The 20842-nt window shown below is 37.4% G+C and overlaps 1 protein-coding gene across 1 annotated transcript in view; it reads left to right on the plus strand.

Moving 5' to 3' along the window:
• TTN (titin) overlaps positions 1-20842 on the plus strand; it is a 243431-nt gene that overhangs the window by 177000 nt on the left and 45589 nt on the right. The window contains exons 236-270 of the mRNA XM_084523042.1: positions 489-803; positions 900-1048; positions 1929-2079; positions 2179-2460; positions 2551-2853; positions 2943-3245; positions 3365-3646; positions 4100-4399; positions 4491-4793; positions 4912-5220; positions 5303-5584; positions 5824-6123; positions 6270-6563; positions 6679-9645; positions 9753-10073; positions 10187-10471; positions 10679-10978; positions 11263-11565; positions 12613-12888; positions 13001-13300; positions 13388-13690; positions 13919-14218; positions 14338-14625; positions 14718-15014; positions 15103-15405; positions 15499-15804; positions 16615-16902; positions 17008-17298; positions 17395-17682; positions 17847-18437; positions 18549-18653; positions 19124-19321; positions 19406-19702; positions 19842-20429; positions 20525-20827. Coding sequence (XP_084379168.1) covers positions 489-803; positions 900-1048; positions 1929-2079; positions 2179-2460; positions 2551-2853; positions 2943-3245; positions 3365-3646; positions 4100-4399; positions 4491-4793; positions 4912-5220; positions 5303-5584; positions 5824-6123; positions 6270-6563; positions 6679-9645; positions 9753-10073; positions 10187-10471; positions 10679-10978; positions 11263-11565; positions 12613-12888; positions 13001-13300; positions 13388-13690; positions 13919-14218; positions 14338-14625; positions 14718-15014; positions 15103-15405; positions 15499-15804; positions 16615-16902; positions 17008-17298; positions 17395-17682; positions 17847-18437; positions 18549-18653; positions 19124-19321; positions 19406-19702; positions 19842-20429; positions 20525-20827 — 13071 coding nt within the window. The remainder of the gene's footprint in view (positions 1-488; positions 804-899; positions 1049-1928; positions 2080-2178; positions 2461-2550; positions 2854-2942; positions 3246-3364; positions 3647-4099; positions 4400-4490; positions 4794-4911; positions 5221-5302; positions 5585-5823; positions 6124-6269; positions 6564-6678; positions 9646-9752; positions 10074-10186; positions 10472-10678; positions 10979-11262; positions 11566-12612; positions 12889-13000; positions 13301-13387; positions 13691-13918; positions 14219-14337; positions 14626-14717; positions 15015-15102; positions 15406-15498; positions 15805-16614; positions 16903-17007; positions 17299-17394; positions 17683-17846; positions 18438-18548; positions 18654-19123; positions 19322-19405; positions 19703-19841; positions 20430-20524; positions 20828-20842) is intronic.

The raw sequence follows: 20842 nt of genomic DNA on the forward strand, positions 1-20842 counted from the left end.
CTTTCTATAAATTAAAATGATTTCCATTTTTTTTAAGGTGTAAACATACAAATAAGGTTTTATCTTAAAGATTTAGGTCAGATTCTGTTGTATTTGAGATATTATTGATCTTATAGATTGAAAAATTTCCTCCTTGAATATTGAAAGAGAAACTAAGTAGCTCTGATGTAAAAGGAATGTTAGACTGACAAGAGAAAACAATTTTTAAAACATTCAAGATTAGGCCAGACATTGAAACAAGGTACTGGTCAAGGAAGACAAGGAAAACTCATTCTTCACTATTGTTATTAGAAAGAAAGATACTTTTTCACAGAAGTGTACATACATGAAAAGGGATGGGAAGATGAATAAAGGAAGGCATCTTGTGCAGATGAGTAACTACTTAATGCAATTACTACCATGTGACTGCACAATTGTTTTGTACCTCAGATGTCTTCATTCTCTGTAGTATTTTTTTCTAAGCTATGTATACTTTTTTTTTCCCCCAGCTGTTCCTGGACCATGTGAGAAGCCAACAGTTAGCAGTATAACACGTGACTCCATGACTGTAAACTGGGAAGAACCAGAACATGATGGTGGCTCACCTATTACTGGTTACTGGTTGGAGCGCAAAGAGACTACTGGAAAGAGATGGACAAGGGTTAACCGTGATCCAATCAAGCCTATGACACTGGGTGTTTCATACAAAGTTACGGGTCTCATTGAAGGCTCTGAATATCAATTCCGTGTATCAGCTATTAACGCAGCTGGTGTTGGTCCACCAAGCATGCCATCTGATCCAGCAATTGCTAGAGATCCAATTGGTAAAGTTTTTAGGTTCCTATTTTTGAATTTGAAAATAATAAAATGAGAACATATAGTATATTGTTATGCTCTAACTGTGTAATGATATCTTTCAGCCCCACCTGGCCCTCCTATCCCAAAAGTTACTGACTGGACAAAATCTTCTGTAGACTTGGAATGGACACCACCGTTAAAGGATGGTGGCTCTAGGATCACTGGCTACATTGTTGAGTTTAAAGAGGAAGGAAAGGAAGAATGGGAAAGGGTAGGTGGAAAAATATTACAGAATCTGAATTTCCTCTCTCAGTGTGTTTATCAAATGAAATCCCTCCATAAAATAAATTTTCACAAATTTTCATTATGCAAGTTATTTTCTAAAACTTCATATTTTTGCACCATAATTATTTTCATATGTTTAAAATATAAGACCAAATAAGTGCCATTGTAGTTTCCTAAACTTAGATTTTAATTCTGTATTTAAAGATGTGACAAAATAGGTAGGTAATCTGTGATTTGTTTTTAAATTCCGTGTTTAAATATTTGACAAAGGTATGTAATCTTTGATAAAAACAAACCAAAAACAAAACAATACAAAAAAAAAAAAGAAAAGAAAAAGAAAAAAACAAGTTATCACTGGCTTAATCTGTGCCCAGTTATTTATAACTACTATGTCCATACATTTTCGTACTTTTTTGAGCAATGCATTTCTGACAACTTAAGTAATGGCCATTTTTTTGTATCTCCATAGACAGTGCTGCATTTAAAGTAATACCTAAATTTTCTACACTGTGTCCTTGAAAACAGGCTTCATATTGGGGTTTATAAAAGAACAAATAATTCCCTTTTTCCACCATAGTCACTTAGATAAAATTATTTGACAAATAATTCTTCTGAGACTACAGACTATTGTAATTTCTGTAACTTTCTTGTTTGTTAAAAGTACCAAAAGTGTCAGTTTTCAGAACAATAGTTTGTATGTCCTGTATTTCTTTGCAGTTTCTGAAGACTTACATATGAGCTAGATCACTGTATGCTTAATACTGTCTTGTGCTTATAAATGAAAAAAAAAAATCTCATCTGTTTCAAACATCACAAAGAATTTGATGATACTTTGATGATGGCTGATTTTATAATATTTCTTCCAGGTAAAAGATAAAGAAGTTAGAGGAACCAAGTTTGTTGTGGCAGGATTAAAAGAAGGATGTTTTTACAAATTTAGAGTTAGGGCAGTGAATGCTGCTGGCATCGGAGAGCCTGGAGAAGTTACAGATGTTATTGAAATGAAGGACAGAATTGGTATTACATTTACATTTTTATCATTTACATTTACATTTTTAGTTACATTTTCTCAAAATGAGAATAAAAAACACTGATATTTTTTCTTGCCTCCCGCAGTGGCTCCTGATATTAATTTGGATGCAAGTGTCAGGGACAGAATTGTTGTTCATGCTGGAGGTGTAATTCGGATTATAGCTTATGTCTCAGGAAAACCAGCCCCAACAGTGACTTGGAGCAGAGATGACCAAGCTTTACCTGAAGAAGCTAAAATTGAAGAAACAGCTATTAGTTCTTCTTTAGTCATCAAGAATTGCAAAAGGAGCCATCAGGGTGTATACACTCTTCTGGCTAAAAATGCAGGTGGTGAGCGGAAGAAGACCATTATTGTTGATGTGCTAGGTAAAGAGCAATTCCACTTCTTGTGAACAAGTTAAATTTCATATCATTCAGTATGTATACTTAAATACTTCATTTCTTCTTTGCTTTCAGATGTGCCAGGCCCTGTTGGCATGCCATTCCTTACTGAGAACCTAACCAATGATTCTTGTAAATTGACATGGTTTACTCCAGAAGATGACGGTGGTTCTCCTATTACCAACTATATAATTGAAAAACGTGAATCTGACCATAGAGCTTGGACTCCTGTAAGCTATACAGTTACAAGACAGAATGCTACTGTTCAGGGGCTGACTGAAGGGAAAGCCTACTTTTTCCGAATTGCAGCTGAGAATATAATTGGCATGGGTCCATTCACGGAGACAACAAAAGAGATTGTCATTAGAGATCCAATAAGTAAGTACATTTGACAGTATAGATTATTGTCATATGAGACAAATCTGCAGAAAAAAATGTATTTAACGTATCTTTATATTTGTTCACAGCTGTTCCTGACCGTCCAGAAGACCTGGAGGTAAAAGCAGTTACCAAGAACTCTGTTACATTAACTTGGAACCCTCCAAAATATAATGGAGGATCAGATATCACCATGTATGTTTTAGAGAGTCGTCTCATTGGAAAAGAGAAATTCCACAAAGTTACAAAAGAGAAAATGCTTGATAGGAAATATACTATAGAAGGCTTAAAAGAGGGTGACACCTATGAATATCGTGTGAGTGCTTGCAATATTGTGGGGCAAGGCAAGCCATCATTTTGCACAAAACCAATCACATGCAAAGATGAAATCGGTATGTATATTTCCATATTTTTTTTGAAAACAGTTATCATGCTTAATGATTTCTTATTTTGTTCTTATTAATATTGTTGACAATTGTGGAAATTGTGTTTTTTTAATTTCATTTTTCAGCTCCCCCATCACTTGACCTTGACTTTAGAGACAAGCTTATTGTTCGGGTTGGTGAAGCATTCAGCCTGACTGGACGTTACTCAGGAAAGCCTACACCAAAAGTTACTTGGCTAAAGGATGATACTGTTGTGAACGAAGATGACCGTACAAAGATCAAGACAACTCCTACAACTCTTTGCTTGGGGATACTAAAATCTGTCCGTGAGGACTCAGGCAAATATTGTGTTACTGTAGAGAACAGCACAGGATCAAGAAAAGGGTTTTGTCAAGTTAATGTTGTTGGTAGGTTTTCCTGATCAATAGTATTGTCTTTGATGTTTTATAGTGATTAGAATTCATTGAATTTGTAAAATGTTAATGCATCCTTTATTACAATATTTTGATGTATTGCAACCTTATTTTACTGAAATACTATTTACTGATTTTGAGTTCATAGTTAACTCTGACTTAGTTTATTCAATATGAATAAGTTCATATTTTTACATGCACTTAAAGAATGTCAGTAGAAAATGATAGTCATCAAATACCTTTATACGCATTGAGGAATAAGGTCCAGTGAGTCAAACAAGTTTTAAAGAAAAGTAGTCTTGAGGATTTGACTTCTTATTAAGAATATGATCCCAGGTTTCTGTTTTCATTTTATATTTACTATATTGACACTATTTTAATCTACATCATTATTTGAAGTCCTTATAAAAGCATAGGTATGATTTATTTATTTTTTTTCTTAAACAGATCGACCATCACCTCCAGTGGGCCCAGTTATATTTGATGAAGTTCATAAAGATCATATGATAGTTTCCTGGAAACCTCCACTAGATGATGGAGGTAGTGAAATTACAAATTACATTGTTGAGAAGAAGGATGCACACAGGGATCTGTGGATGCCAGTTACATCTGCCATGGTTAAGACAACATGCAAAATTCCTAAGCTGCTTGAAGGAAGAGAATATCAAATTCGAATTTATGCTGAAAATCTATATGGCATAAGTGATCCTCTCATCTCTGATGAGATGAAAGCCAAAGACCGTTTCAGTATGTCACTCATTTGCTATCTTATTTTGATACTTTAATCTTTAACCTGTTTGTTGTGCTCATGAATTCTTGTTTGGTTGTTTATTTCTAGATGTTCCAGATGCACCTGAGCAACCAATCATTAAGGATGTTACAAAAGACTCTGCAGTGGTGGTTTGGAACAAACCATATGATGGAGGCAAGCCAATAACAAACTATATTGTAGAAAAGAAGGAAACAATGGCAACTAGATGGGTCAGAGTTACCAAAGACCCAATTTTCCCCAGTACTCAGTTCAAAGTACCTGACCTCCTTGAAGGCTGTGAATATGAATTCCGTGTTTCAGCAGAAAATGAAATTGGCATTGGTGATCCTAGTCCACCATCAAAGCCAATTTTCGCTAGAGATCCAATTGGTAAAGTATTAAATCTTATTTCTCATTGAATTTTTAATACATCTTGATTTTAGTTAGAAATCTGTATTAATGGTTTTCTTTTTTCCTTCTTTTTTTTTTTTTTTTCATTTTTTAACAGTAAAACCAAGTCCACCTGTTAATCCAGAAGCAGTAGATAAAACTAAGAATACAGTTGATTTATCTTGGCAACCACCACGCCATGATGGTAATGGCAAGATAATTGGCTATCTTGTTGAATATCAGAAAGTTGGAGATGAAGAATGGAAAAAGGCCAATCTTACAGCAGATTCTTGTCCTGAAACAAAATATAAAGTCACGGGACTTACTGAAGGTTTGACCTATAAATTCAGGGTCAAGGCAGTCAATGCAGCAGGTGAATCTGAACCAGCCTATGTTCCTGATCCAGTAGAAGTAAAGGACAGACTTGGTGAGTATAATAAAATCTCACATAAGTTTACTTAAGAATTTTTTTTTTCTCGTTTTATAAAAAAATATAATTTTGATTCCAGAACCTCCCGAGCTGATACTGGATGCTAATATGGCCCGAGAACAGCATGTAAAAGCTGGAGATACCCTGAGACTTAGTGCTGTTATTAAAGGTGTTCCATTCCCAAAAGTTTCTTGGAAGAAAGAAGATCATGAGGTCTCACCAAAAGCTGATATTGAGATTACAGGAGTTGGCAGTAAACTTGAAATTCGTAACACTGTCCATGAAGATGGTGGAATTTACTCCCTGACAGTTGAGAATCCAGCTGGCTCAAAGACCGTTTCAGTAAAAGTTGTTGTCTTAGGTAATCTTTTTGATGTTCCTTTTGTACTGCCTCTTTTTATTCTTTACTTAGAGATTAAGAAAGGAATGTCAGGAAAATATCAGTAAATTAAGATATAAGAAATTATAAAATACTCAGTAGGGAGAAAAACTGAAGCTTATAGGAAATACTTTTTCTCTTGAGGTTTACTAGTTGTTTGTTGTCTATTTTTTTAATGCTTTGATTATCAAATAGGTAACATTTGTTTTTGGCAATATTAGATAAGCCTGGTCCACCTAGAAATCTTCAAATCAGTGAAGTTAGAAGTGATTCTTGCTACCTCACTTGGAAGGAACCAGAAGATGATGGTGGTTCTGTCATTACTAACTATGTGGTGGAAAGGAAAGATGTAGCTTCTGCACAGTGGGTACCCATCTCATCATCCTCCAAGAAACGTAGTCACATGGCTAAATATCTGATGGAAGGCACTCAATATCTCTTCCGAGTTGCTGCTGAGAATCAGTTTGGTAGAGGACCATACGTGGAAACGCTCAAGCCAATTAAAGCTATAGATCCACTGCGTAAGTGTTATTCAGCTGTATTATTCGTTTGTTCATATTGCTCTTGGTAATTTTTGAAATGATTTTGTTGGTACTAATATGAACATGGTATGCTGTTACTATATATTGGCCATCTAGTAACTTGTTTGGTTTTTGTATTTTAAAAGATCCTCCAGGGCCACCAAAGAATCTACATCATGTAGATGTTGACAAGACTGAAGTTTCCCTTGTTTGGAATCGACCAGATCGTGATGGTGGTGCTGAGATAACTGGATATTTGGTGGAATATCAGGAAGATGGTGCAGATGAGTGGACAAAGTTCCAGACAGTCCCCATGCTAGACTGTGTTGTTACAGGCTTACAAAAAGGAAAAATATACAAATTCCGTGTGAAGGCTCAGAATATTATTGGTCTTAGCCTTCCAGATACAACTATACCAATAGAATGTCAAGAAAAACTAGGTAATTTTTAGTTTTTCATGTTGTTTCACCAATTCTTTCTCTCCTTTAAGTATTCTCTCTGAAAAGCATAACGTAATTTCTGTGTTTGTTTGTTTGTTTGTTTTTCTAATTTCAGTACCGCCATCTGTGGAACTAGATGTGAAGTTAATTGAAGGTCTTGTTGTTAAAGCTGGTACCACAGTGAGACTTCCTGCAATTATGAGAGGTGTTCCAGTTCCAACTGCAAAATGGGTTACTGATGACATTGAAATTAAAACAGAAGGCAGACATAAGATTGAGACCGATAATTATTCAACTGTGCTTACCATCAAAGACTGTGTAAGAAAAGACACAGGAGAATATCTACTCACAGTATCTAATTCAGCTGGCAGCAAAACTGTTGCTCTACATCTTACAGTTTTGGATGTCCCTGGCCCACCAACGGGTCCTATTAATATTCTTGAAGTAACACCAGAACATATGGTTATTTCTTGGCGTCCTCCTAAAGATGACGGTGGAAGCCCTGTAATAAACTATATTGTTGAGAAGCGTCAATCAAAGAAAGAAACTTGGGGAGTGGTTAGCTCTGGAACAAGTCACACAAAAATTAAGATTCCACGACTACAGAAAGGCTGTGAATATATTTTCCGTGTTCGGGCAGAAAATAAGATAGGCATAGGTGCACCTCTTGATTCAGAACCAACAGTTGCTAAACATATGTTTGATCCACCATCCCCACCTGGTAAACCTATGGTTTATGATATTACAGAAAATGCTGCAACAGTGTCTTGGACCCTACCAAAGTCTGATGGTGGAACTCCAATAACTGGTTACGTACTCGAACGTCGGGAAGCATCTGGTAAATGGGTGCGTGTCAATAAGACTCCAATACTTGATATGAAATACAGAGTCACTGGTCTCTTCGAAGGCAACACGTATGAATTCAGAGTTTTTGCAGAAAACATGGTGGGCTTAAGTAAACCATCCCCAAGCTCTGATCCAATAAAAGCATCACGTCCTATCACTCCTCCTGGACCACCCATTAACCCAAAATTAAAAGACAAAACCAAAGAAACAGCTGATCTTGTATGGACAAAGCCCCTCAAAGATGGTGGCAGCCCAATTCTGGGATATATTGTGGAATGTCAGAAAACTGGAACTACACAGTGGAATAGGATTAACAAAGATGAACTCATTCGACAGTGTGCCTTTAGAGTACCTGGGTTAATAGAAGGAAATGAATATAAATTCCGAATAAAAGCTGTCAATATTGTGGGAGAGGGAGAACCACGAGAACTGGCAGAAACTGTACTTGCAAAGGATATTCTTTCTCCTCCAGAAATAAACCTAGATGTGACCTGTCGAGACTTAATTACTGTCCGAGTAGGTCAAACAATCCGTATTACTGGTAAAGTAAAAGGCAGGCCAGATCCTGAAATAACATGGTCTAAGGATGGAAAAGTACTGGTGCAAGAAAAGCGTGTTGAAATAGCCCATGATCTACCTAATGTTGAACTGCAAGTGAAAGAAGCCAAAAGATCTGATCATGGCAAATATATAATAGCAGCTAAGAACAGCTGTGGCCATGCTCAAGCTTTTGCCATTGTTAATGTACTTGACAGACCTGGACCATGTCAGAACCTGAAAATAAGCTATGTCACAAAAGATTCTTGCATGATTGCTTGGGAAAGTCCAGTGGATAATGGTGGCTCAGAAATTACAAATTATATAGTAGAGTACCGTCAACCAAACCAGAGGGGATGGTCAATTGTGTCTTCTGATATCACTAAACGGTTAGTGAAGGCAAATCTTATAGAGAACCGTGAATATTTCTTCAGAGTTTGTGCAGAAAACAAAATAGGTCCAGGTCCTTGCATTGAGACCAAAACTCCCATCCTTGCCATAAATCCTATTGACAAGCCTGGAGAGCCAGAAAATCTTCACATTGCAGAGAAAGGAAAGACGTTTGTATATCTGAAATGGAGAAGGCCTGATTATGATGGTGGAAGCCCTAACTTAAGTTATCATGTGGAGAGAAAACTGAAAGATTCAGATGAATGGGAAAGGGTTCACAAAGGCAGCATTAAGGAAACACACTACATGGTAGATAAATGTGTTGAAAATAAGATCTACCAATTCAGAGTTCAAACCAAGAATGAGGCAGGTGAAAGTGACTGGGTAAAAACCGAAGAAGTCACTGTGAAGGAAGATCTGCAGAAACCAGTGTTAGACTTGAAGTTAAGTGGGGTGTTAACTGTGAAAGCAGGTGATCCAATTAGAATTGAGGCTGGAGTCAGAGGAAAACCACAGCCTGAAGTTGTATGGACAAAAGACAAAGATGCTACAGATCTTACCAGATCTCCAAGAATCAGTATTGAAACAACTTCTGACACATCTAAGTTTGTTCTCACAAAATCCAGGCGCAGTGATGGTGGGAAGTATGTGATTACTGCGTCTAACACAGCTGGTAGTTTTGTGGCATATGCTACTGTTATTGTTTTGGATAAACCAGGTCCTGTAAGAAATTTGAAAGTCACTGACATTTCGAGTGATAGATGTACTGTTACCTGGGAACCTCCAGAGGATGATGGCGGTTGTGAAATACAAAACTACATCCTAGAAAAATGTGAAAGCAAGCGTATGGTTTGGTCTACATACTCTTCCTCTGTCCTAACAAACTATGCAAATGTGACACGTCTCATTGAAGGTAATGAATACATATTCAGAGTTCGTGCAGAGAATAAGATGGGCACTGGTCCACCAACAGAAACACAGCCAATTATTGCAAAAACTAAATACGATAGACCTGGACGCCCTGACCCTCCAGAGGTCACAAGAGTTAATAAAGAAGAGATGACTGTAGTTTGGAATCCACCAGAATATGATGGTGGCAAGTCAATTACAGGATACATCTTAGAGAAGAAAGAGAAACGATCATTAAGATGGGTTCCCGTTACTAAAACTGCAATCCCTGAGAGGCGAAAGAAGGTTACTAATCTCATCCCTGGTCATGAATATCAGTTCCGCGTCAGCGCTGAAAATGAGGTTGGACTTGGAGAACCGAGCTTACCATCAAGACCAGTAGTAGCAAAAGACCCAATAGGTATCGTACTACTGTATACTACTGTTGTTTGTTTGATTGATTTTAATGTTAACAGATTGTTAAATTGCATAACTATATTTTTATCTGTAACTTCTATTGTCTTTCAGAACCACCTGGTCCTCCCACAAACCTGAGGGTGGTTGATAGCACAAAGAGTTCCATAACCCTTGGCTGGGGAAAACCAGTGTATGATGGTGGTGCTCCAATTATTGGATATGTTGTGGAAATTAGACCAAAAGTGGAAGGTGCTGATCCTGAAGCAGGATGGAAACGATGCAATGTTGCTGCCCAAGTTATTCATACAGAATTCACAGCCACTAGCCTGGATGAGAACCAATTATATGAGTTCAGAGTTTCTGCCCAAAACCAGGTTGGCCTTGGCCGGCCAGCTGAGCTGAAAGAAGCTGTGTCTCCCAAAGAAATACTTGGTGATTTTTCCCATCTTCTTCATGAGTACTTGCACATAAACTTTATTTGCTCTGTTTTTCCTTTATTTCATGTACTGAACTTTGCATTTTATTTCTGTGAAATTGTCTTTCAGAACCTCCTGAAATTGAATTGGATGCAAGCATGAGAAAGTTGGTCACAGTCAGGGCAGGTTGCCCTATTAGACTCTTTGCTATTATTAGGGGTCGTCCAGCACCAAAAGTCACCTGGCGGAGAATGGGTGTTGATAACGTTATCAGAAAAGGACAAGTTGATCTAGTTGACACTATGGCCTTCTGTGTCATCCCTAATTCAACACGTGATGACTCAGGCAAATATTCATTGACACTTGTTAATGCAGCTGGGGAAAAGGCTGTGTTTGTGAACGTCAGAGTTCTGGGTGAGTATCTGAGAGAACTACGTGTAGACATTGTTTTAATTATATTGTATGTTCTACACAAAAATCTTTATTCCCCCTAATGCTATAATTTTAGAGTACAAATGTATCAACTAATGCTACCTCCCCCTGTCTAAGAGCCTATTAACTCCCTTTAATTTTAATTTATTAAAGAAGAAAAGACTAACATAAATTGAAATTCCTTTATAGATACTCCTGGACCTGTATCAGACTTCAAGGCTTCAGATGTCACCAAGATGTCATGCCATCTTTCATGGGCACCTCCAGAGAATGATGGTGGTAGCCCAGTGACTCATTACATCCTGCAGAAACGTGAAGCTGACAGGAAGACCTGGGGAACAGTCACTGCAGAACTAAAGAAAACTAGTTTCCAAATTGCTAATCTTGTACCTGGAAATGAATATTTCTTTAGAGTAACAGCAGTAAATGAATACGGGTCAGGTGTTCCAAGTGACATACCAAAACCAGTCTTAGCAGCAGATCCCCTATGTAAGTATGTCTTTATGCACATTTTATCATTTTCTCAAATTTAAGTAAGATTTTGCGTTTATGAAAGCAACTGTTTCTAAACAGGACTTTGCAACAAGCGTAAATATTTGTGTCAGTTACTTTCATATAACACAATCTGTGAATATAGTACCTTTGCAGTCATTCAAATTTTTCCTCTTTTCTGTATTGTCGTTGTTGACTTAGCATAGATAGTATCCAGTATTTCAGAAATTCATGGTAATTCAGTGTTTAATGTTTCCTTTCCTTCTCCCCATCCACAAAAGGTGAACCTGATCCACCAAGAAAACTTGAAGTTACTGAAATTACAAAGAACAGTGCCACTTTAGGCTGGCTGCCACCACTGCGTGATGGAGGCTCTAAAGTTGATGGGTACATTGTAAGCTACAAAGAAGATGACCAACCAGCAGATCGCTGGACAGAATATTCAATTGTCAAAGATCTCTCCATTGTTGTAGCTGGTCTGAAAGAAGGAAAGAAGTACAAGTTTAGAGTGGCAGCTCGAAATGCTGTAGGAGTAAGTTTGCCAAGAGAAACTGAAGGAATATTTGAAATTAAGGAACAACTCAGTAAGTACTTAAATGCTACCCATGTTGCAATATTCTCTTTAATAATGAAATGAACAACCATTCTTGTTCTTAGACTGAGGCCCAAAAAGTCAAATACTTTATGAAGTCATCTGGAGGATTACGGTTAACTGTACTGAATATTTTGACAGCTCAGAAAAGATGATGCTTGAATACTAATTGAGAATTGTTAAAGAATTTTGTGGGTGTGGTTTCAGTTTGAACCAGAAGATGAGAGATAAGGAGAAATAATCAATACATCCAATTAACTAAAAATGAAAGAGAAAAACAGAACAGTAGTTTGAGAGATAAGTGGGCTCAGAAGTGGGCGTTGTTTTAATACAAGAGAAAATAAAGTGCTTATATTGTAGAGTCAGTTGAGGATGTAAAGCTAAAGGTACCAAGGACAAAGTGGGGAGGCCCTGAGGCACAGAAAGATGCAGGAGTCTGGGACAGGTAAGAACAGCCTTCTTCGTCCGTGACGTGGAAATAGGTACAGGAGCAAGAGACTGAAACATAGCCAGTGGCAGGAAGAAAAGTACACTAAGCATATAGTCAGGCATCTTTTGCTATAAATTGGGAAAAATTTGTGCAGAAGAAGTGGGAGAAGGGGCTCTAGTTGAAGAATAATTCAAAGGTAGTAAAAAGAGGTTGCAGAAATGGGTTTAATTCAGTGAGAATTCCAGTCTTTCTTTTCTCTTCTTTCATGTCTCTCTTGTAGAAAGTCAGCAGGAACCTGTATGTCCAGTAGGTTAGCAATGACAAATTCCACATACACATGGAAATTATGTGTGCAGGAAGGTGATCCAAACTTAAAAATATTCTCTTATAATCTGGATGAGAATGTGAAAGTAAGACTGGAGTGGATATTGCACACTGCAGAATCTCTAGTTGTTCATAAGTGGAACCTAAATTAAAAATTAACAAGACATTCTTACTGGTGATTCCACTTAAGGAACAGGAAGAGAACTTTCACGTGAAAACATAAGAAAAAGTGAATTAATATGTCACAGAAGTTGAATTTATATGTCTCTGTGTATTTTTCTACAGTCCCACCTAAGATCCTGATGCCTGATCATGTTCACATTAAAGCTGGGAAGAAACTGAGAATTGAAGCACATGTATATGGGAAGCCTCAGCCAGTCTGCAAATGGCTGAAAGGAGATCAAGATGTAATTACATCCAGTCGCCTTGCTGTCCATAAAGCAGAAAAGTCTTCTGTTCTTATCATTAAGGATGTGACTAGAAAAGATTCTGATTTTTACACTCTTACTGCAGAAAATAGCTCTGGTAGTGATAGTCAGAAAATCAGAGTGATAGTCATGGGTATGTTTCGTTTAATTATTTTAAATCCAGATTTATACAAAACTAGTTTTAGTGTATTCCAATGGTTGCCATTTTCCCTTATACCTTTTTCTTAATGTATTTCTTTGTGTAGATAAGCCAGGTCCACCACAGCCCCCATTTGACATTTCTGAAATAGATGCTGATGCTTGCACTCTTGCATGGCATATACCTCTTGAAGATGGTGGCAGTAACATTACAAACTACATCGTTGAAAAATGTGATGTAAGCCGAGGAGATTGGGTAACAGCTTTAGCTTCGGTCACAAAGACAACCTGTAGAATTGGAAAACTGATTCCTGGAGAAGAGTACATGTTTCGTGTTCGTGCTGAAAATCGTTTTGGGATTTCTGAGCCACTTAATTCTGGCAAGATGATTGCAAGGTTCCCATTTGGTATGTCAGTTTTTAGTAGCAGCATTTCTCTTTTTAGTCCTCCTAATAAGACATGTGATTGATATCCAATTTTGTATTTCTTTATAGATGTTCCCAGTGAACCAAAGAATGCACGTATTACCAAGGTTAATAAGGACTGCATTTTTGTTGCCTGGGATAGACCAGATAGTGATGGAGGCAGTCCAATCACTGGTTATCTCATTGAGCGAAAAGAAAGGAACAGTTTACTGTGGGTGAAAGCTAATGACACAGCTGTTCGCTCCACGGAGTACCCTTGTGTGGGGCTCATCGAAGGTCTTGAGTATACTTTCAGAATTTATGCGCTGAACAGAGCTGGAGCAAGTAAACCTAGTAAACCAACTGAGTTTGTCACAGCAAGAGCACCAGTCGGTAAGCCAAATGTATCAATGATTTGCAGCAGGCTGTTGTTTTTATGGTTATTTTCAGTATATCTGCAACTCTATAATCTTCAGTTTGCATTTCCATTTATGTTTTCACGTTTGCTGTAAATGCACTGTGTGGTTGTACTGTAAACAGGATCCACCACAATTAAAGCCACTTTTTAATATGTTAACCCTTTTGGCAAAACAGACTATAACATGATCTTACTTGCCTTAGATCCCCCTGGAAAACCTGAAGTTATTGATGTCACTAAGAGTACTGTGTCACTGGTATGGACAAGACCAAAGCATGATGGTGGTAGCAAGCTTATTGGCTACTTTGTTGAAGCTTGCAAATTACCTGGTGATAAATGGGTCCGGTGCAATACAACTCCACATCAAATACCCCTAGAAGAGTACACTGCTACTGATTTGGAAGAAAATGCTCAATATCAATTCAGAGCAATTGCTAAGACAGCAGTTAATATTAGCAGACCTTCAGAACCTTCTGATCCAGTGACCATTCATCCAGAAAATGGTAAGAAATGCAGAAGCATTTAAAAACTCTGACGAGAGTCTCTCCATGCTGAATTCATGTGAAGAATGAGGTGTTTACCTCGTACTAGATTGATTTACCCTTTTGCTTTTTCCCTTCAGTTCCTCCCAGAATAGAGTTGGATCTATCTATGCAATCACAGCTTACAGTAAAAGCTGGAACTAATGTGCGTCTGGAGGCAAATGTATATGGAAAGCCTATGCCAAGCATCACCTGGAAGAAAGAAGGAGAAGTTTTAAAGCCATCAGAAGGTGTTAAGATCACCACTAAAAGAAATCTTGCTACTGTTGAACTGTTCAGTGTTAACAGGAAGCAGACAGGAGATTATACTATTACTGCTGAAAATGCAAGTGGATCAAAGTCAGCAACCATTAAGCTTAAAGTACTCGGTAAGCTAAAGACTGTCTGTTAATAAATACATTTATGGTTAAATGATATAACAAGAACTATAGCTGTAATAATGGGATGTTAATTCTTCCAGATAAGCCTGGTCCTCCAGCCTCTGTAAAAATCAAGCATATGTATGCAGATCGTGCAATGCTTTCTTGGGAGCCTCCCCTAGAAGATGGAGGTTCAGAAATTACTAACTACATTGTTGACAAACGTGAAACAAGCAGACCAAACTGGGCCCAAGTCAGTGCCAATGTACCCATTACAAGTTGCACAGTGGAGAAATTAATAGAAGGACATGAGTACCAGTTCCGCATATGTGCTGAAAACAAATATGGTGTTGGAGACCCTATCTTGACTGAACCAGCAGTTGCTAAGAATCCATATGGTAAGTGTTTTGTAGGATAGTTTTGTGAGTCACTCTTTTTTATGTACACTTACAGATATGAAAATAACTTTCAAATAAATCTTCACAGATGTACCTGGACCTTGTGATCCACCAATTATCAGTAATGTAACGAAAGACTTTATGACTGTTAGCTGGAAGCCACCAGCTAGTGATGGTGGATCCCCAATAACTGGTTATATACTTGAGAAGCGTGAAACTAAAGCCCTTAACTGGACTAAGGTAAACAGAAAGCCTGTCATTGAAAGAACTGTTAAGGCTACAGGACTCCAAGAAGGAACAGAATATGAATTCCGGGTGATAGCATTGAATAAGGCTGGACCTGGCAAGCCTAGTGCACCATCCAAAGCCGTGTATGCTCGTGATCCTCAATGTAAGCTAAAAGTCTGAGACGTTTTCTATGGTATTTCCAAATACTTTTGTACAACATTCAGTATGATTAACTTTCTGCTCTTTTAATTCTCAGATCCTCCTGGCCCACCTGCCTTCCCGAAGGTGGTTGATAGTACTCGTAATTCAATAAGCCTGTCATGGAGCAAACCAGCATATGATGGTGGAAGCCCTATTATTGGTTATCTAGTAGAAGCAAAAAGAGTTGACACAGACAATTGGGTCAGATGCAATCTACCTAAGAATTTACAGGCTACACGATTTGTCGTAACGGGGCTGATAGAAGATACAGAGTACCAGTTCCGCGTTTATGCTGTCAATAAGATTGGATACAGTGATCCAAGTGATGTACCTGATACACATACTGCCAAAGATATTTTAAGTATGTTCACTGAAAACATATTGTGAAATTAACTTTTGTTTTAATTCATGGGATGGCTTCTAAATGAAGGGTTTGTCGTAGATCAACAACAATAACAAACAAACAAACAAAAAAAGAGAGATTAATTTGGAATGTGTCCTTTCTCAAATAAATGTAGTTTAAAAATGGCTAATTTGGAAGAGAATGGGGCAGTTAGGAAATGAGAAGAATCTTCCCAGTGTCTGCATTTTTAATTTGTATCCCAGATACTCTTCCACCTCCTGTTGTTTGTTTTTTTTTCTATCTGATCCTAAAATTAGACTTTTCACGCCTCTCTTCTGTCTGAAAACTTTAGTCTTCTTCATGTCTTCTAAATAGTTTGAAGCCAGATTATAATTCAAAAACTCCACTGACATACAATTTAATTGTATGACACATATTCCTTAAGAGCCATGCTGGCTTCTGTATACACTTTGCTATCTGTAGAAAAGCTTCAGAGAATTGCCTCAGTTCAAGTAAAGTAGTGCAGTTTTTGAAAATCCTTTGAATTATAGAAGAAATGGGAGTCCTTTTCATATAATAAGTAATGTAAATGGTGGAAAAGACAGAAGAAAAGCAAGTGAAATAATTGGGGGAAAGAAAAAAAAAAAAAAAAACAGGTTTACAAATGAGCTTGAAATGGGAGTCAGGAAACTAACTCATTGATATTATCATGACATAAGAACAAGCTAATTAATCTAGTGAAATGCCTGTAAAGAGGTACATGTCACAGAATCTTTAGTGATAGTCTTAAAGATAATGTTTTAATCACATCTTTTTTGTTAAACACAGTTCCTCCTGAAGGAGAACTTGATGCAGAACTAAGGAAAGTCCTTGTGTTGCGTGCTGGAGTCACAATGAGGCTTTACGTGCCAGTAAGAGGACGTCCACCTCCCAAGATTACATGGTCTAAAGTGGGTGCTAACCTAAGAGATAGACAAGGATTAGACATCAAGTCAACTGACTTTGATACCTTCCTACGTTGTGAAAATGTAAATAAATATGATGCTGGAAAATACATTCTCAGTCTGGAGAACAGTTGTGGCAAAAAGGCATACACCATTGTTGTAAAAGTACTTGGTAAGTGCCAGTTTTCCCCAGTATATTTGTTCATTTTTTAACTGATTTTTTTTTTGTATTTTTGTTTACTAAATCAAATTGGGGTGGGGGATTGTGTTCTTCCAGATACACCAGGCCCTCCTGTTAACCTTATTGTAAAAGAAGCATCTAAGGATTCTGCCTTCATTACATGGGAACCTCCACTAATAGATGGTGGCAGTCCAATCACAAATTATGTCATTGAAAAACGTGATGCAGAGAGAAAATCATGGTCCACAGTAACAACAGAATGTCCAAAGACAAGCTGCAGGATAACTAACTTAGAAGAAGGCAAATCCTACTTCTTCAGGGTTTTTGCTGAAAATGAATATGGTATTGGTGACCCCTGTGAAACTCGCGATGCTGTTAAAGCCTCTGGTAAGAAAAATGAATCCATTTATCCTATTTCGGTATTCAAATCATTTTTATTTTTAGTTTGAAAGGACACTTATTATGCTTTTCTTCCTCTTCTAGAAACACCTGGGCCAGTTGTGGATCTAAAGGCTTCCGCTGTAACAAAATCATCCTGCAATTTAGTATGGAAAAAACCTATCAGTGATGGTGGAAGCCGTATTTTTGCATATGTTGTGGAGGTTCTCATTGGTGAAGATAAATGGCAAGAAGTCATGCGAGCAAAGAACCTCCATTTTTCAATGAGAGATCTAAAAGAAGGACAAGAATATACTTTCAGAGTAAGAGCCCAAAATGATGCTGGATATGGAACTCCAACAGAGCTCACAATTGTGGCAAGAGATGATGTTGGTAAGAAACAACTTCAGATAATTAATTATTTTATCCAAACCACATTTATTTCATGCTTAACATCATTGCTATGCATGTGTACAAATCAGATGCCTTTAAAAGAACATCTGAATTTTATCAGAGTTTATGCATAGTTGAATAATTGGTATCTTGATTTTTTACAGTGGCACCTGATCTTGATTTAAGAGATCTACCTGATTTGTGCTATGTAGCTAAAGAGGGTAGCAATTTCCGTCTTAAAATCCCAATTAAAGGCAAGCCTGTCCCAGCTGTAACTTGGAAGAAAGATGAAGACCAGGCACTTACCGAGAGTGGAAGAGTTGCATTTGAATCTACAGCAGTTAACACCACCCTTGTAGTACGTGACTGCCAGAAAGCTGATGCTGGAAAATACACTATCACTCTGAAGAATGTCATTGGCAGCAAGGAAGGCACTATTTCTGTGAAAGTTGTTGGAAAACCTGGCATACCAACAGGTCCAGTAAAATTTGAAGAAGTCACAGCTGATGCCATAACCTTAAAGTGGGGTCCTCCAAAAGATGATGGTGGTTCAGAAATCACTAACTATGTCCTAGAGAAGAGAGATAATGTAAACAATAAGTGGGTGACTTGTGCCTCTGCAGTCCAGAAAACTACATTTAGAGTTACAAGACTTCATGAAGGGAATGAATATACATTCAGGATCAGGGCTGAAAATAAATATGGAGTAGGTGAAGGTCTTAAATCTGACCCTGTCATTGCAAAACATCCATTTGGTAAGTATACATTATAAATAAAAAAATAAATAAATAAATTAAAAAAAAAAAAAAAAAGCTTTACAGATGATACATATTTTTAACGCTTCTGCATTTTTTTATACTGTTTAGATGTGCCAGATGCTCCTCCACCTCCCAACATTGTTGACGTTCGGCATGACTCTGTAGCTTTAACTTGGACTGATCCCAGAAGAACTGGAGGCTCACCAATCACAGGTATATCTCCAAAAGTCTCCTTAATATTCCAGTTCTTCATACTTCTTTCTCTTTGCCAAAGGGTAAGATAAGGTGTTTATTATTTTGAGTGAGTGTGTGATTTCACTGTTCTTCCTACTTTTTCTGGATGATGAAACTTTCAAAGGCTTACCTTAAAAATCAGGAAGAGACTAACAGAAACAGTATTTTGGCAGACAGACAAAACATCTGAAGAACAAATAACAAACTCAACTACATGTTACATCACTCGAGGCTGTAAAATCAGAAATTTGCATTTGCAAGCATCTCATTCTTGCAATTACATACATATTTAATGTATGTTCATATCCATTTCTTAATCTGTTTTTCAATGTTGTTCCTGCACAATTCTTATTTGGCATGCCATACATACATTACAATATTTTGCAAAGCTAGGTTAAATGAAGATTTGTAGAAAATTCATCATTTTCACCTCATCATTTATCTTTTAGGTTATCACATTGAAGTCAAAGAAAGAAATAGTCTTCTGTGGAAGAGAGCCAATAAAACTCCAATAAGAATGAAAGATTTTAGAGTGACAGGATTAACTGAAGGACTGGAATATGAATTCAGAGTAATGGCAATCAATATGGCTGGAGTAGGTAAACCAAGTCTGCCATCTGAACCAATTGTTGCACTTGATCCTATTGGTAAGTCATCAGAAGAATAAAAATAAAAATTCTGAAAGTTGAAATCACTCTTGTTTGACCATGGTTTATTGTTTTTTCTTTTAGATCCTCCTGGGAAACCTGAAGTTATCAATGTAACTAGGAACTCAGTAACACTCATTTGGACAGAACCAAAATATGATGGTGGACATAAGTTAACTGGCTATATAGTTGAAAAGCGTGATTTGCCCTCAAAAACTTGGACGAAAGCTAATCATGTGAATGTTCCAGACTGCGCATTTACTGTAACTGACCTTACTGAAGGCTCCAAGTATGAGTTCAGAATTAGAGCAAAGAACACTGCTGGAGCTATCAGTCCACCATCTGAATCCACAGGAACCATAATATGCAAGGATGAGTACGGTATGTAGAAGATATCAAAATAAATTTTATTTAACTCATTAAAAACTCTTTTTTTTGTTTGTTTGTTTGTTTTTATTATTATTTTTTTTTACTTTCTTTTTGTTATGACAACCTGGTTTTGTTTTGTTTTGTTTTACAGAGGCACCAACAATTGTTATTGATCCTACTTTGAAGGAAGGTTTAACAGTGAAAGCAGGAGACACAATTACAGTGTCTGCTATTAGTATCTGTGGCAAACCACCTCCAACTTCAGTGTGGTCAAAAGCTGGAAAAGATTTTAGACCTTCAGAGCTTGTGCACATTGAAACCACGCCAACTTCCTCTACTCTAAGCATCAAATATGCAACTAGAAAGGATTCTGGAGAATACACGATCACTGCAACCAATCCTTTTGGCACTAAGCAGGAGAGTGTACATGTGAAAGTTTTAGATGTTCCAGGACCTCCAGGACCTATTGAGATCAGCAATGTTTCAGCAGAAAAAGCCACTCTTACATGGTCACCTCCTGCAGAAGATGGTGGATCACCAATCAAATCATATGTTCTTGAAAAGAGAGAAACTAGTCGACTGCTCTGGACATTAGTTGCTGAAAATATTGAGAGTTGTAGGCATGTTGTTAGCAAGCTCATTCAAGGAAATGAATATGTTTTCCGTGTATCAGCAGTAAATCAATATGGCAAGGGTGAACCAGTACAATCAGAACCAGTCAAAATGGTGGACAGATTTGGTAAGTAGAACAAGCTAAAAGGTTCTAGTGTGCTTTTATTAATCTCTGAAGACTTGATTTTTGTTTAAACTTTGTACTTTTTTCTTTCTTACCAGGTCCCCCAGGTCCTCCTGGAAAACCAGAAGTAACAAATGTGACTAAAAATACTGTGACAGTTACCTGGAAAAGGCCAGTAGATGATGGTGGAAGTGAAATCACAGGTTACTATGTGGAGAGGAGAGAGAAGAAAGGTTTAAGATGGGTCAGAGCAACAAAGAAACCAGTTTCAGATCTCAGGTGCAAAGTAACTGGTCTCCTGGAAGGAAATGAATATGAATTCCGTGTCAGTGCAGAAAATAGAGCAGGAGTTGGACCACCAAGTGATGCTTCAAACTCAGTCATATGCAAGGATGTTGCATGTTAGTATCATGCCT

Source organism: Aythya ferina, assembly GCF_964211825.1.
Source record: "Aythya ferina genome assembly, chromosome: 6".
NCBI classification, from domain to species: Eukaryota; Metazoa; Chordata; class Aves; order Anseriformes; family Anatidae; genus Aythya; species Aythya ferina.